This window comes from Tachyglossus aculeatus, chromosome 7 (assembly GCF_015852505.1).
Source record: "Tachyglossus aculeatus isolate mTacAcu1 chromosome 7, mTacAcu1.pri, whole genome shotgun sequence".
NCBI classification, from domain to species: domain Eukaryota; kingdom Metazoa; phylum Chordata; class Mammalia; order Monotremata; family Tachyglossidae; genus Tachyglossus; species Tachyglossus aculeatus.
Window position 1 is genome coordinate 15,271,296 of NC_052072.1, and position 15,064 is coordinate 15,286,359.

The following is a 15,064-nucleotide window of genomic DNA, read 5'->3' on the forward strand; positions in this document are numbered from 1 at the left end:
CAATTCTTAGGAAAAGAGTAACAGGAAGCTCTCCCACTGTGGTAGGATGAACGTTTTGCTTGGCCTAGTGGCACGAGCGTGGGCTTGGGAAGCAGAGGTCTTGGGTTCTTATCCCGGCTCCGCCACTTGTCTGCCGTGTGACTTCGGCAAGTCACTTAACTTCTCTGTGCCTCAGTTATCTCATCTGTAAAATGAGACTGTGAGCCCCATGTGGGACAGGGACTGTGTCCAACCTGGACAGTGCTTGGCACATAGTAAGTGCTTAACAAATGTTGTTATTATTTATTATCAATTATTATCATTATCATTATTCTCTCAATGGGGCACAGGTAACATGACCGTAGCATTTCTTTTTGAAAACAAGGATGCTGTCTCTTTCCATCTCGGCAAGAGGTTGTGGAGGAAAGGGGCCCCGTGGGGTGGGAAGGGGGCTAGCCTGGGATTGATTCCCTCCAGGATTCGGGAATGTCTGTTCTCCAAACCCTGAGCATGTACTGAGCATGCTGAGACAGCCACCCCTGGAGCCAGCTTTCAGTGAGAGGGAGTGGATGGAAGGGGTTTATTTCAAAGTAGGCCCAAATGTTCCTTTGGGACAGTGTCAGTTTGTATTTTTTTTTAATTGTATTTAAGTGCTTTCCTTTGTGCCAAGCACTGAGTAAAGCACTGGGATAGATATAAGATAATCAGGTTGGACAGAGTCCCTGGCCCACATAGGATTTAATCCCCATTTTACAGAAGGGAAACTGAGATGTAGGGAAGTGAAGTGACCCGTCCAAGGTCACACAGCAGATGTGTGTCAGAGCCAGGATTAGCTAGGACCTCTGACTTCCAAGCCTGTGCTGTTTCCACTCAACCGTACCACTTCTAAAATTGGCCAGCAATATCCAGGACAACAGTCAAACCGAGAAATATTCATTCACTCATTCAGTCGTATTTATTGAGCGCTTACTGTGTGCAGAGCACTGTACTAAGCGCTTGGGAAGTACAAGTTGGCAACATATAGAGACGGTCCCTACCCAACAGCTGGCTCACAGTCTAGAAGGGGGAGACAGACAACTAAACAAAATATATTAACAAAATAAAATAAATAGAATAGTAAATATGTACAAGTAAAATAGAGTAATAAATATGTAAAACATATATACAGGTGCTGTGGAGAGGGGAAGGAGGTAGGGCGGGGGGGGGGCGGGGAGGGGGTGGAAGGGGAGAGAAAGGAAGGGGCCCAGTCTGGGAAGGCCTCCTGGAGGAGGTGAGCTCTCAGTAGGGCTTTGAAGGGGGGACGAGAGCTAGCTTGGCGGATGTGCGGAAGGAGGGCATTCCGGGCCAGGGGAAGGACATGGGCCGGGGGTCGACGGCGGGACAGGTGAGAACGAGGCACAGTGAGGAGGTTAGCAACAGAGGAGCGGAGGGTGCGGGCTGTAGAAGGAAAGAAGGGAGGTGAGGTAAGAGGGAGTGAGGTGATGGACAGCCTTGAAGCCGAGAGTGAGGAGTTTTTGCCTGATGTGTAGGTGGATTGGTAGCCACTGGAGATTTTTGAGGAGGGGAGTAACATGCCAAACAAACAAAGATGATCCGGGCAGCAGCATGAAGTATAGATTCAAGTGGGGAGAGACAGGAGGATGGGAGATCAGAGAGGAGGCTGATGCAGTAATCCAGTCGGGATAGGATGAGAGATTGAACCAGCAGGGTAGCAGTTTGGATGGAGAGGAAAGGGCGAATCTTGGCAATGTTGCGGAGGTCAGACCGGCAGGTTTTGGTGACGGATTGAATGTGAGGGGTGAACGAGAGAGCGGAGTCGAGGATGACACCAAGGTTGCAGGCTTGTGAGACGGGAAGGATGGTAGTGCCGTCAACAGTGATGGGAAAGTCAGGGAGAGGGCAGGGTTTGGGAGGGAAGATAAGGACTTCAGTCTTGGACATAATTGAGTTTTAGATAGTGGGCAGACATCCAGATGGAGATGTCTTGAAGGCAGGAGGAGACACGAACCTGAAGGGAGGGAAAGAGAGCAGGGGCAGAGATGTAGATTTGGGTGTCATCAGCATAGAGATGATAGTTGAAGCCGTTGCCGTAGACATAAGCTGACTTCTTTCCAACCGATCAGTGAAATTCTGGAACCTCTTTCACATGCTATGTAATCATCATTGCAAAGGTCTGATATTGGTCCATGGGTGGAGTTGTCTGACTCCCCTCTGATGAAAATAATTTAGTTGGCTCACTTGAATTCTCAGAAGACTATTGTGTTCTCTTTAGCCCCACCCTCTTAGTCTCTGCTACATTTCTCGGCCTCATCTTTCACTCAGGAGCATTAATGGAGCGTCAGCTAAGTGCCTCGGGAGCGCTGAGGAGAAGTACATGAGTCCCAGCTCTTGAGGAGTTTACTATCTGTTGTAGACAGGGTAAATCCAAGGATTCAAGAGAAGACAAGCAACAAAACACAAACGTGTTTCTGATATGCTGTTGAAGAGGGAGTTTTCACCTTCTTGCTCACTAAATCTAGTATGTTCTCTTGTGTATATTTACCAGGGCAATAGCCAGCAGAACAGGGGGAACCATATGATTGATGGAATTGTTAAAGTAGGGTGACCGGAATTAGAGCCACCTTGATCAATCAATCAATCAATCAATCGTATTTATTGAGCGCTTACTATGTGCAGAGCACTGTACTAAGCGCTTGGGAAGTACAAATTGGCAACATTGGCAATGTTGATATGTTTAGAAATGGATTTCAGCAGCGATCCAAAATGGGTGCACTACTAGCCATCAGAGAAGCAGCACACAGTCCTGGGAGTCAGAGGTCACGGGTTCTAAATCCCGATTCCGCCCCGTGTCTGCTCTGTGACCTTGGGAAAGTCACTTCACTTCTCTGAGCCTCAGCTATCTCATCTGGATAATGGGGGTTCATTCATTCAGTCATATTTATTGAGCACTTAACTGTGTGCAGAGCACTGTACTAAGCACTTGCGAAGTACAGTTCAGCAACAGAGACAGTCCCTGCCCACAACGGGCTCACTGTCTATAAAGGGGGGAGACGGACATCAAAACAAGTAACAGGCATCAGTAGCATCATTATAAATAAATAGAATTATAGATACATGCACAACATGAGTAAAAATAAATAGAATTATAATTATAAATATGTACATTTATACACAAGTGCAATGCGGTGAGGGGGTGAGTAGAGCAAAGGGAGTGAGTGTGGGGTGATGGGGCGGGGAGGAGGAGCTGAGGAAAAGGGGGGCTTCGTCTGGGAAGGCCTCCAGGAGGAGGTGAGTTTTCAGTATCATCATCATCATCATCAATCGTATTTATTGAGTGCTTACTATGTGCAGAGCACTGTACTAAGCGTTTGGGAAGTACAAATTGGCAACATATAGAGACCCTACCCAACAGTGGGCTCACAGTCGGGCTTAGAAGGGGTTGAGACTGTGAGCCCCACATGGGATAGGGACTGTGTCCAGCTTGATTTGCCTGTATCCACCCCAGCACTTAGTACAGTGCCTAGCACATAGTAAGTGCTTATCAAATACCGTCATTGTTATTATAAGAACAAGTTAAGGCAGTCTACTGGCTGTTTGCACAGACCAGCAAGCATAAAGCAGGAAGACTATGATAGGACTCACAGTTTGTGGTCAAGATAAGGAGGAGAGTGGCCTAGTGGAGAGAGCACAGGTTTGGGAGTCAGAGGACCTGGGTTCTAATCCCAGCTCTGCCACGTGCCTGCTTGCGTGACCTTGGGCAAGTCACTTAACTTCTCTCTGCCTCCGGTTTCTTCAACTGTAAAGTGGGAATTCAATGCCTGTTCTCCCTCCTGTTTGACTGGGATCCCCATGTGGGATCAATCCGTTGTATTTATTGAGCGCTTATTGTGTGCCGAGCACTGTACTGAGCATTTGGGAGAGTACAGTGCAATAGTTGGTAGACACGTTGCCTGCCCACAGTGAGCTTACAGTCTGCAGGGGGAGATAGACATTACTATAAATACATTACGGATAAGAACATATATCATCATCATCATCATCAATCGTATTTATTGAGCGCTTACTATGTGCAGAGCACTGTACTAAGCGCTTGGGAAGTACAAATTGGCAACATATATCTAGCCTGATTAGCTTGTATCTACCACAGCGCTTAAACCAGTGCTTGACCCATAGTGAGCGCTAATAGATACCATTAAAAAAGGTTTTTTTGTGTATGCTGTTTTTTAGAAAAATGAATGTTTACTGTCACATAAAGGCTGGCAAAGCCTCTCCCCGAAAATAGGAGACAAGTTTCTACTAACACCTCTGGGTGAAAGTGTCTCCGGCAGCCAGCGATGCATGTCCAAGCGGATGCCTATGGCAGATGAGTCAGGAAGAAGCCATCGGGAGAAGAATAGGAGCTCCTTCCTCTTGCAGTGGTTTCTCTTCTCCACCCAGCACACAGTCCATGGGCTGTACAGTATCATCCAGCTGGCTAGCAAGGAAAAAAAACATCATACCGGCTCCATACCCTGGCCAGAGGAATTTTGGACTTGACTGAGGAAAGCAGGCAAGCTTCCTCTCTACGCTGTTCGAAATCCCTACCAAGTCTTCCCAGTGGATGGGCAAGCTGATGAAATGGAGCTAGTTGGCTCTTGCTGATCCTCTCCTCGTAATTTAGAGATCTGAGATTGTTGCACCCCATGTGGGACAGGGACTGGGTCCAACCTGATTTGCTCGTATCTACCCCAGTGCCTCGCAGTAAGCACTTAACAAATACCACAATTATTATTATTATCTGATGGTTCCAGGATAATAGGAATAATAATGGTAATAGCAGTGCTGTGCGTTTAATGTCTACTCTGGGCCAAGCGCTGTGCTAAGTGCTGGGGTAGATGCAGTACAAGCAGGTTGGCCCCAGTCCTTGTCCCCATGGCTCTCTCATAGGCTGTGTGAGCAAATATTTAATTTCCATTTTGCAGAAGAACTAACAGGGCCAGAGTAGTTAAGTGACTTGTCTAAGGTCACATGGCAGGGAGTTCCAGCCCAGAAGGAGGATATGGGACAGGGGAGATAGATGAGATGGAGGTACAGTGACCAGGTGCTATAAAGGAGCAAAGTGTGCGGGCTGTACTGAAGTAGAAGAAAAGAGAATATAGGTGGGCCCGGGGCCTTAACATTTCCCAAAAACGCAGCTCTTGGTTCACACTTGGATAGGCAGAACGTCTGCCAGACTTTTATTTACTTATAACACAAAGTGCTGTCGTCATAAATGTAGTTCATCTCTCGAAAGCATGACCTCTAAATATTTCTGCCCCAAAACATTCCAGGACGACAGAACTCTATATTCTTACTTATCAAGTACCTTCTTGGATAATCTTAATGAGCCCCCGTCGATGGTAAGCCCCTCAAAGGGTGAGATCGCATCTCTTATTTGTTCCCCAAGCAGTGCTCCTGGACACAGCATGCGCTCAGTCGACGCTGTCGATGGTGATGTGTTTCGGATTCCGGCATACAAAGCCCTTCCCAATGTCGCCCGTCCAGCACTCTCCGAAAGTCTTGCGTTGGGAGCTAATTTTTCAGGAGTCGTGTTGACTCATAGGGGAGATAGCTTTTGAACCCCACAAGTGATTTTGCAAGCATGGTATTCTAGCCTTCCAGCTGCACAGTTGCCTCTCATGTCTGTAGTAAATCTTCTTTGCATTGGCAAGCGACAGCAGCCTGGTCCAAGAGGTGGCTGTTTTCAGCTCTACCCTTAACCAAGTCAATGATAAGGCTGTGGAGTAGAAAATAAGATATCTGCCCCTCTGAAATGTTAAGCACTGCTAAAGCTGTCCATGAGAAGTGGTGGTAAATACAGCAATCGGAAGACATGAACGGTAACACTGAAACTGCCTGCTTTCCGGATAGAACCCACTATCAGCAACTGTTCCTGGTTTTCAGTGTGGCATCCGGGCTGTATGAACGGTAGCACTCATTCATTCAATCTTATTTGTTGAGCGCTTACTGTGTGCAGAGCACCGTACTAAGCGCTTACCAGGTCGGCCAGCGTGGAAGTAGATGTTAAATTGATGTTTGATCATTTGTCACTGGAACTAAGAACAAGGATGTGTAATTTGCCTGAACCAGGCTGAGGACTGAGTTGTTGGGGTATCCCTTCCTGGACCACATAGAGAGGCAGAAACCTGGTTGCCCTGGGCAACCTAATTCTTTGATGGCGTGCTTGGTGGATAACTCCCTTAAAGTGACCCCGCTGTGCAAGTGAAAAGGAACGGGCAAGAGCAAGAATAGCACGACATTATTTGTCATTCTCTTTTTTTTATCCACAGTTACTCTCTCCCCTCTGCCCACGCTGCCTGTTTTAGAATAAAGAGACAGCAGCTTGGCCTAGTGGAAAGAGCACAGGCCTGGGAGTTGGAGCACCTGGGTTTTAATCCTGATTCTGCCACTCGTCCGTCGTGTGACCTTGGGCAAGTTCTTCCCTGTGCCTCGGATACTTCATCTGTAAAATGGGGATTAAACATCATCCTTCAGAGTTAGACTGTGAGCCCCAAGTGGGACAATTTTTGTCCAATCTGATTATCCTGTAATAATAATAATAATAGTAATGGCATTTATAAAGTGCTTACTGTGTGCAAAGCACTGTTCTAAGCACTGGGGAGGTTACAAGGTGATCAGGGTGTCCCACAGGGGCCTCACAGTCTTAATCCCCATTTTACAGATGAGGGAACTGAGGCCCAGGTAAGTTAAGTGACTTGCCCAAAGTCACACAGCTGATAATTGATAAGCAGCGTGGCTCAGTGGAAAGAGCCCGGGCTTTGGAGTCAGAGGTCATGGGTTTGAATCCCGGCTCTGCCACATGGCTGCTGTGTGACCTTGGGCAAGTCACTTAACTTCTCTGAGCCTTAGTTACCTCATCTGTAAAATGAGGATTAAGGCTGTGAGCCCCATGTGGGACAATTTAATCCCATTGTATCCCCCCAGCGCTTAGAACAGTGCTTTGCACATAGTAAGCGCTTAACAAATGCAATTATTATTATTATTATTATTATTATTATTATTATTATTATTATTATTATAATTGGCGGAGCCGGAATTTGAACCCCTGACCTCTGACTCCAAAGCCCGTGCTTTTTCAACTGAGCCACGCTCCTTCTCATCAGCGCTGTACCTCTATCAGGGTTTAGAACAGCGCTCGACACAGAGCAAGTGCTTAGAGAAGCAGCGTGGCTCAGTGGAAAGAGCACGGGCTTTGGAGTCAGAGGTTCGAATCCCGGCTCCACCACATGTCTGCAGTGTGATCTTGGGCAAGTCACTTAACTTCTCTGGGCCTCAGTTACCTCATCTGTAAAATGGGGATTAAGACTGTGAGCCCCACGTGGGACAACCTGATCAGCCTGTATCCTCCCCAGCGCTTAGAACAGTGCTTTGCACATAGTAAGCGCTTAACAAATGCCAATTATTATTATTATTATTAAATGCCATAAGGCAAAGGATTGGGGGGGCGGAATTTTGTATCCTTACAGACCCATCACTTCTTTCTTGCTAGTCAGAGAAGCCCTTACATCGCAAGAGTCTGTTTCCCAACGCAATTGTTTCGTGCTTCCTGTTCTCCCTCCTGTTTAGACCGTGAGGCCCGTGTGGGACAGGGACTGTGTCTGACCCGATTAACTTAGCTCTGCTCCAGTGTTTCTCACAGTACTTGATACATCATAAGAACTTAACAGATACCGTAATTATTATTTTATGGGGAATGATAGTGAGCTTCCAGGCAACCTTTTGGTCAAGAGAGTATGTAATTAAGAGAAATGAAGCTGTTCATGTCATATACAGGGAAAGTGCCTATTGTATTGTACTTTACCATGCGCTTAGTATAGTTCTCTGCACCCAGTAAGCACTCAGGAAATACCGTTGATTGATACACAAACCCGGTTCTAAAGAGGCACCTAGTTCTCAAGCTCGAGTGATAGCAGGTGAGACGTAAAAGAAAGGGCTTGTGAGATTGGAAAGGTCTTTTCAATATTCTTGAAACTTTTTTTGGTGTTTTTTTTAAAGTTGTAATCCAGGTGCTCCGAGAAGGTCTGTCTTGTTTTGCTGCCCTTACCCAGCTCTCCAAAGGGCAGTTGTTTTCTGTCCCCTTTACCAAAGCTCACTGGAACAATGAGTTTAGTAGACTATTCCCGCAGTTCTAATTGTCTTAATTTCCACCAGTGGTTTCTATTGTTAGCAGCAGATACGAGTTGTTGTTGGTTGGTTGGTTGTTTTTTCAGGATTCGGTTCTTGGTTGAAGTCCTAGGGGAGCTCTCTTCCTCCCTGTGCAGCTTCTGTTTTTTTCTTCCATCTCAGGGCCAAAGGCACAAACCAGAAGGACAAGGGTGAGAGAAGGTAGCAGACCCCAGCAAAGAGAAAAGAGCAGGCATATGTCTGGGTGTGATCGTACAGCCAACCTGAAGAGAAGAAAGGGTTTTCTGTCATAGGAACATCGACACTGCCCTGGAAAGGAATTCCTTAATTTTTTTTTTAAATGGGTCCCATTCTGAGCTGCAGATATATGTCATAACTAGCCCACTTGGGAGCTAGTGGATAAACTCTGAATTCTGAGACCCCACACTCCTGATTGGGGAGAGAAAGGGGAACAAAGGGAGGAAGTTTCCTAAACTTGAAGGCCAAATCGTTGTCTGACAGAAGAGACCCAAAGATGGAACTCATCTTCTCCACTGTATCCCAATAGCATTTTTTCTCAGACTCCTCTAGTATGTTCAGTGGTGTTTATTGAGTGCTTACTATAATAATAATGAGGGTATTTGTTAAGCGCTTACTATGTGCCAAGCATTGTTTTAAGTGCTGGATAATAATAATAATTGGCATTTGTTAAGCACTTACTATGTGCAAAGCACTGTTCTAAGCGCTGGGGAGGATACAGGCTGATCAAGTTGTCCCACATGGGGCTCATAGTCTTAATCCCCATTTTACAGATGAGGTAACTGAGGCCCAGAGAAGTTAAGTGACTTGCCCAAGATCACACAGCAGACATGTGGCGGAGTCGGGATTTGAACCCATGACCTCTGACTCCAAAGCCTGTGCTCTTTCCACCGAGCCACACTGCAGAGCACTGTATTAAACGCTTGGGCGAGTACAGTACAACAGAATAATGGTATTTGTTAAGCGCTTACTATGTGCCAAAAACTGTTCTAAGCGCTGGACGTGTTCCCTGTTCATCATGAGCCTACAGTTTAGAGCTGGAGATGGTCATTAATATGAATACATAATAATATGAATTAATGTTTCTCTTTGGGCGATTCTGCTCTGGCGTTCAAGGATGAAACCATAGTAAGAAGTCGTGTAAAATGATTAAACGTGAAGAACACCACTCCTAACATGACCCCATCCTAAAGCTTTAGGCAAATAACCTGATGCCATTTTCAGAATGAGGTATTTGATCAAATACCTCCTTCCCCTCCCCACAGCACCTGTATATATGTATATATGTTTGTACATATTTATTACTCTATTTATATATTTTATTTGTACATATTTATTCTATTTTATTTTATTTTGTTAATATGTTTTGTTGTCTGTGTCCCCCTTTTAGACTGTGAGCCCGCTGTTGGGTAGGGACCGTCTCTATATGTTGCCAACTTGTACTTCCCAAGCGCTTAGTACAGTGCTCTGCACACAGTAAGCGCTCAATAAATACGATTGAATGAATGAATGGAAGGTAGACCTGGTTATCAAATGATGGAGGATATGGCTGGGATCAGAAACAAAGTTCAGATGACCAAACGTGACAGAGCATTGACCTGTCCAGAGTAGTCAGACCTACTATTGCTCAATCCCAGTGACTTGGGATAATCAGTGTTTTCCTGGCAGAGGCTGATATTAGGTACCCAAGGAAGGGGGATGATGTTCCGTATGTCTGGGCCTTCGCTCTGGAGCAGAGACCCTCTAGTCCTGGCGAACTCAACAGGGAACCGTAGAAACCTGGGGGAACAGCTTCCCTTTTAGAAATAAAAGAGAAGCAGTGTGGCTTAGTGGAGAGACCCCGGGCCTGGAAGTCCAAAGGACCTGGGTTGTAATGCTGGCTCCCCCGTCTGTCAGCTCTGTGACCTTGGGCAAGCCACTTCTCTTCTCTGGGCCTCAGTTACCTCATCTGTAAAATGGGAATTAAGGCTGTGAGCCCCATGCGGGACAGGGACTGTCCAACCTGATTAGTTTGTATCTACCCCAATGTTTTTAGAACAGTGCTTGGCACATAGTAAGCGCTTAACAAGTACCATGATTATTATTAGAAATTGGGCAAGCCACTTCTCTTCTCTGGGCCTCAGTTACCTCATCTGTAAAATGGGAATTAAGGCGGTGAGCCCCATGTGGGACAGGGACTGTCCAACCTGATTAGTTTGTATCTACCCCAATGTTTTTAGAACAGTGCTTGGCACATAGTAAGCGCTTAACAAGTACCATGATGATTATTATTATTAGAAATAGGGAATTATTTCACTTTCAGCCCATTTGGAAATCATAATCAATCAATCAATCAATCGTATTTATTGAGCACTTACTATGTGCAGAGCACTGTACTTAAGCGCTTGGGAAGTACAGATTGGCAACATATAGAGACAGTCCCTACCCAACAGTGGGCTCACAGTCTAAAAGGGGGAGACAGAGAACAAAACCAAACATACTAACAAAATAAAATAAATAGAATAGATATGTACAAGTAAAATAAATAGAGTAATAAATATGTACAAACATATACGTATATACAGGTGCTGTGGGGAAGGGAAGGAGGTAAGATGGGGGGATGGAGAGGGGGACGAGGGGGAGAGGAAGGAAGGGGCTCAGTCTGGGAAGGCCTCTTGGAGGAGGTGAGCTCTCAGCAGGGCCTTGAAGGGAGGAAGAGAGCTAGCTTGGCGGATGGGCAGAGGGAGGGCAGTGTTTCCAGAACCAACAGACAACCCCAGAGGGTAACAAGTTTAAACACTGTTATCTTTAAAAAATAGTTTTTTTAAAAAAGGTCCCAAGTCAGCAGAGTTCTGTACATGAAAGAATCAAAGCCACCCGCTTCCACTGTGGAGACTATTTCTGGTCAGCACTTCTGGTTTGCCTCTGCTCCCAGCAGCTCAAGAGACTGCCTTTTCGTAACCTGCTTCTTGCCAGACTGGGAGTCCAGCACAGGCAGCTGGTGTTTCCCCACATTTCTCTAGCTGTCCTGGCAAAAGTTCCCAAGTAGAGCTCTATAGGAAGGTCTCTGTTCCCTAAAATTCCCTCCTTCTGGGGTCCCAACCATGGACGACGGAGCACCAGATGACAGCCGCCTTGCTCTTAATAATAATAATGATGGCATTTATTAAGCGCTTACTATGTGCAAAGCACTGTTCTAAGCGCTGAGGAGGTAACAGGGTGATCAAGTTGTCCCACGGGGGGCTCACAGTCTTAATCCCCATTTTACAGATGAGGTAACTGAGGCACAGAGAAGTTAAGTGGCTGGCCCAAAGTCACACAGCTGACAATTGGCGGAGCCGGGATTTGAACTCGTGACCTTTGACTCCAAAGCCCAGGCTCTTTCCACTGAGCCACGCTGCTTCCCATACATACTCTTCTTCGAGCAGGCTATCCCTTGGGACAGGGGTGTGGAGGGATATGTAAAACCAAGAGTATGACCGCGGTCAGCCTCCGAACAAGTCCTAACCAGAAAACCCACACCTACAAGTAACATTCCAGCTCTTTGGCCTGGGGTGCCGCGGGGCAGCTTGACAGCACGAGGTAGAGTTGATTTGGGCAACTGCTTCACCTTTTGAATATTTACCGGGGAGCGAGAGTCCATTCTTTCCCAACTGCGGTCGGGGGAGGCCCGGGAGGGTGTGTGTGGAAAGCTAGGTCTCAATGGATCATTTTCTCAAGTTCCTTCTAGAGAATTCATGGTCTCAGCTGTACTTTGGAGCGCTTGGTGATATTCCTCTACAGAATAATAATATTTAGACTGTGAGCCCACTGTTCGGTAGGGACTGGCTCTATATGTTGCCAACTTGTACTTCCCAAGCGCTTAGTACAGTGCTCTGCACACAGTCAGCGCTCAATAAATACGATTGATTGATTAATAATAATAATAGTAATGGTATTTGCGCTATGTGCAAAGCACTGTTGAAATAATAATAGTAATGATGATGGTATTTAAATGCTTACTATCTGCCAAGCACCGTTCTACGTGCTGGGGTAGATACAAGGGAATCAGATTGTCGCACATGGGGCTCACGGTCTTAATCCCCATTTTGCAGATGAGGCAACTGAGGCACAGAGAAGTTAAATGGCTTGCCCAAAGTCAGCCAGCAGACGAGTGGCAGAGCCGGAATTAAAACCCACGTCCTCTGACTCACAAGCCCGGGCTTTTTCCATTGAGCCACACTGCTGCGCTTAGCACACTGCTGTTGATCGGCTCAGGTTTAGCCATCTGCTTAACATCAAGGAGTTGACAGAAATGCCTTGGAGGGGACAGAATGTACTTCCCAAGCGCTTAGTACAGTGCTCTGCACACAGTAAGCACTCAATAAATACGATTGATTGACAGATGTTTTTGGGGAAAGGGGAAGGATAGGAGGGAAGCCCCCTCCTTTGTACTTAGAACAGTGCTTTGCACATAGCGCTTAACAAATGCCATTATTATTATTATTATTATTATTATTATAATAATACTATTACTGGGCCCTCTGTTTAGACAGCAAGAGAGTACAGCACAGGGAGGGGTGCGCTATCATTAAAAGACCAATTTATTGTTGGTCTTGACAAGCTTGTTGAGGGCAGGGAACGTCTGCCAACTCTGTTGTATTGTACCCTCCCAAGAACTTAGTATTCTGCACACAGCAAGTGTTCAATGAATCAATCAATGGTATTTATTGAGCGCTTACTATGTGCAGAGCATTGTACTAACCACTTGGGAGAGTACAATACAAAAGAATGAGCAGATTTGTTCCCTGCCTATACTGAATTTACAGTCTAGAGGGGGAGACGTAATGAGCTAGAAGGGGAGACAATACCATTTATTGATCTTGTGCACAGGAAACTTGTCCACCAACTGTTATATTGTATTCTCCTTCATTCATTCAGTGGTATTGAACACTTACTGTTTGAAGAGCACTGTAGTAAGTGCCTGGGAGAGTACACACCAATAAGCAGACACATTCCCCGCCCACAACAACTTACAGTCTAGAGGGACGAGCTCCCAAGGGCTTACTACAGTGTTCTGCAGACAGTAAGCACTCAGTGAATCCCACTGACTGATCTAAAAGCAGCGTGGCTCAGTGGAAAGAGCACGGGCTTTGGAGTCAGAAGTCATGGGTTTGACTACCGACTCCGCCACGTGTCTGCTGTGTGACTTTGGGCAAGTCACTTAACTTCTCTGAGCCTCATCTGTGAAATGGGGATTAAGACTGTCAGCTCCACGTGGGACAATTTGATCACCTTGTATCTGTATTTGATCACTAACAAATGCGCTTAACAAATGCCGTCATTATTATTATGATTATCCTGACTGGACTTAGAGTCCAGTAGGGAGGGTGTAGGTTTTATATTAGCGGGTAAAGGAGAAAATAGAATATTCTGTTTCTTGTAATGCCAGTTTTCAAACTACCTGTGGTAACAGAGGAAAAAAGGAGGGCGTGGGTAATGGAAAATCACCAATAGTTTAAGGGTAGGACATTTTTATGCCCTTGCCAAAACTGCCTTCTCAGGTATGAGTTCTCATAGCACCTTCCTCACCCCATTCCAATCTCTTCAGCCCCAACTTTTCCGTTTTGCCGCTGAACGGTCTGGACGTTAACAAGAATGCTTCTTGTGACGAGTCAGCCCATCTCTGTTGAGGTTTCGGGGTGACTGCTTTGAGGGGAGGGGGGTTAAGGAGAGAAGGCGGGGCGGCACCTTCTTTCCCCGCATCCCCATCCCCACCCCCTGACTTTGAGACTGCCTATGGCGGGCACAATAGGTGCCGCCTTTGGGCACATCCCCAATTTTTTTTTTCCCCCTCATCTCCCCCTCTCCAAAACTGAGCTGCAACCTAGTTCAGCCATTTCTTCCAGAATACCTGTCTTGGTTATGCATTTTGGAGAGAGTGCTTTTTTGTTAACCACGTGCCAGGCACTGTATGAAGCCCTGGAATAGAGTCAAACTCATGTCCCATATGGGACTCTGTCCTCATCCCCATTTTTCCGATGTGGTAATCAAGGCACAGAGAAGTGAAGTGACTTGCCCAAGGTCACACAGCAGGCAAGTGGCGGAACTGGGATTAGAATCCAGATCCTGCGGACTCCAGACCTGTGCCGTATCTACTTGGCCATGCTATCGGAATTAGGGAACGTTCTTCCCACGACATAGAAAGATGCAGCAAATGTGGTGTCGGAAGACGGTTTTATGCGTGGGTCTAAGTGTGTATTACAGTGCGAGTTTTCAATGATGCAGAGTTCTTCAGGAACAGAATTCTTACATTGTGGAAGAAGTGACTTTAGTAATGGTGATTGGGGTGTTCTGTCTCCATCTTTTCCAGAAAGTGGTCTCTGGTGGTCTCTGATCAGCGGTGAGATTACCAAAGTCTGGCAGCAAGAGGGAGGGTGAGGAAAAGATGTAAAGAAATGGATAATCCATAGGTCAACTGGAAGTCGGCCTCCTGAACAAGCAAAAGTTACCAAAAACTAGAATTCGGAAACTGGATTTTAGTCCAGTCTACACCTCTGATCCCATTATGTAGCTGCAGGCAACATTTCTTTTACATTATAACTGTTTTGCTTTTACAAGAAGTTACTCTTTCTCACTGCAGCCTCATCCATTACCACTGCTTTTCCTCATTTTACAGAAAGTAAAGGAAAGATAGAGGTTCTGCAACTTTTTTTATATCTGTTAAGCACTTAGTATGGCACAGTTCTAAGCACCAGGGCAGATACAAGGTAATCAGGTTGGACACAGTCCAGATCCCTCAGGGGTATCATGGTTCTTAATCCCCATTTTAAAGATGAGGTAACTGAGGCACAGAAAAGTGACTTGCCCGAGGTCACATAGAAGACAAACGGTGGAGTAGGGATTAGAACCCAGGTCTTTTTGACTCCTAGAACCATGCGGTACT

The 15,064-nt window shown here is 46.0% G+C and overlaps 1 protein-coding gene across 1 annotated transcript in view; it reads right to left on the reverse strand.

Moving 5' to 3' along the window:
- Positions 1-7,466: 7,466 nt before the first annotated feature.
- The window catches only part of SLC16A4 (solute carrier family 16 member 4), a 41,755-nt gene continuing 34,157 nt past the window's right edge, over positions 7,467-15,064 (reverse strand). The window contains exon 9 of the mRNA XM_038749471.1: positions 7,467-8,405. Within this exon, the coding sequence (XP_038605399.1) occupies positions 8,251-8,405 (155 nt within the window). The 3' untranslated portion in view covers positions 7,467-8,250. The remainder of the gene's footprint in view (positions 8,406-15,064) is intronic.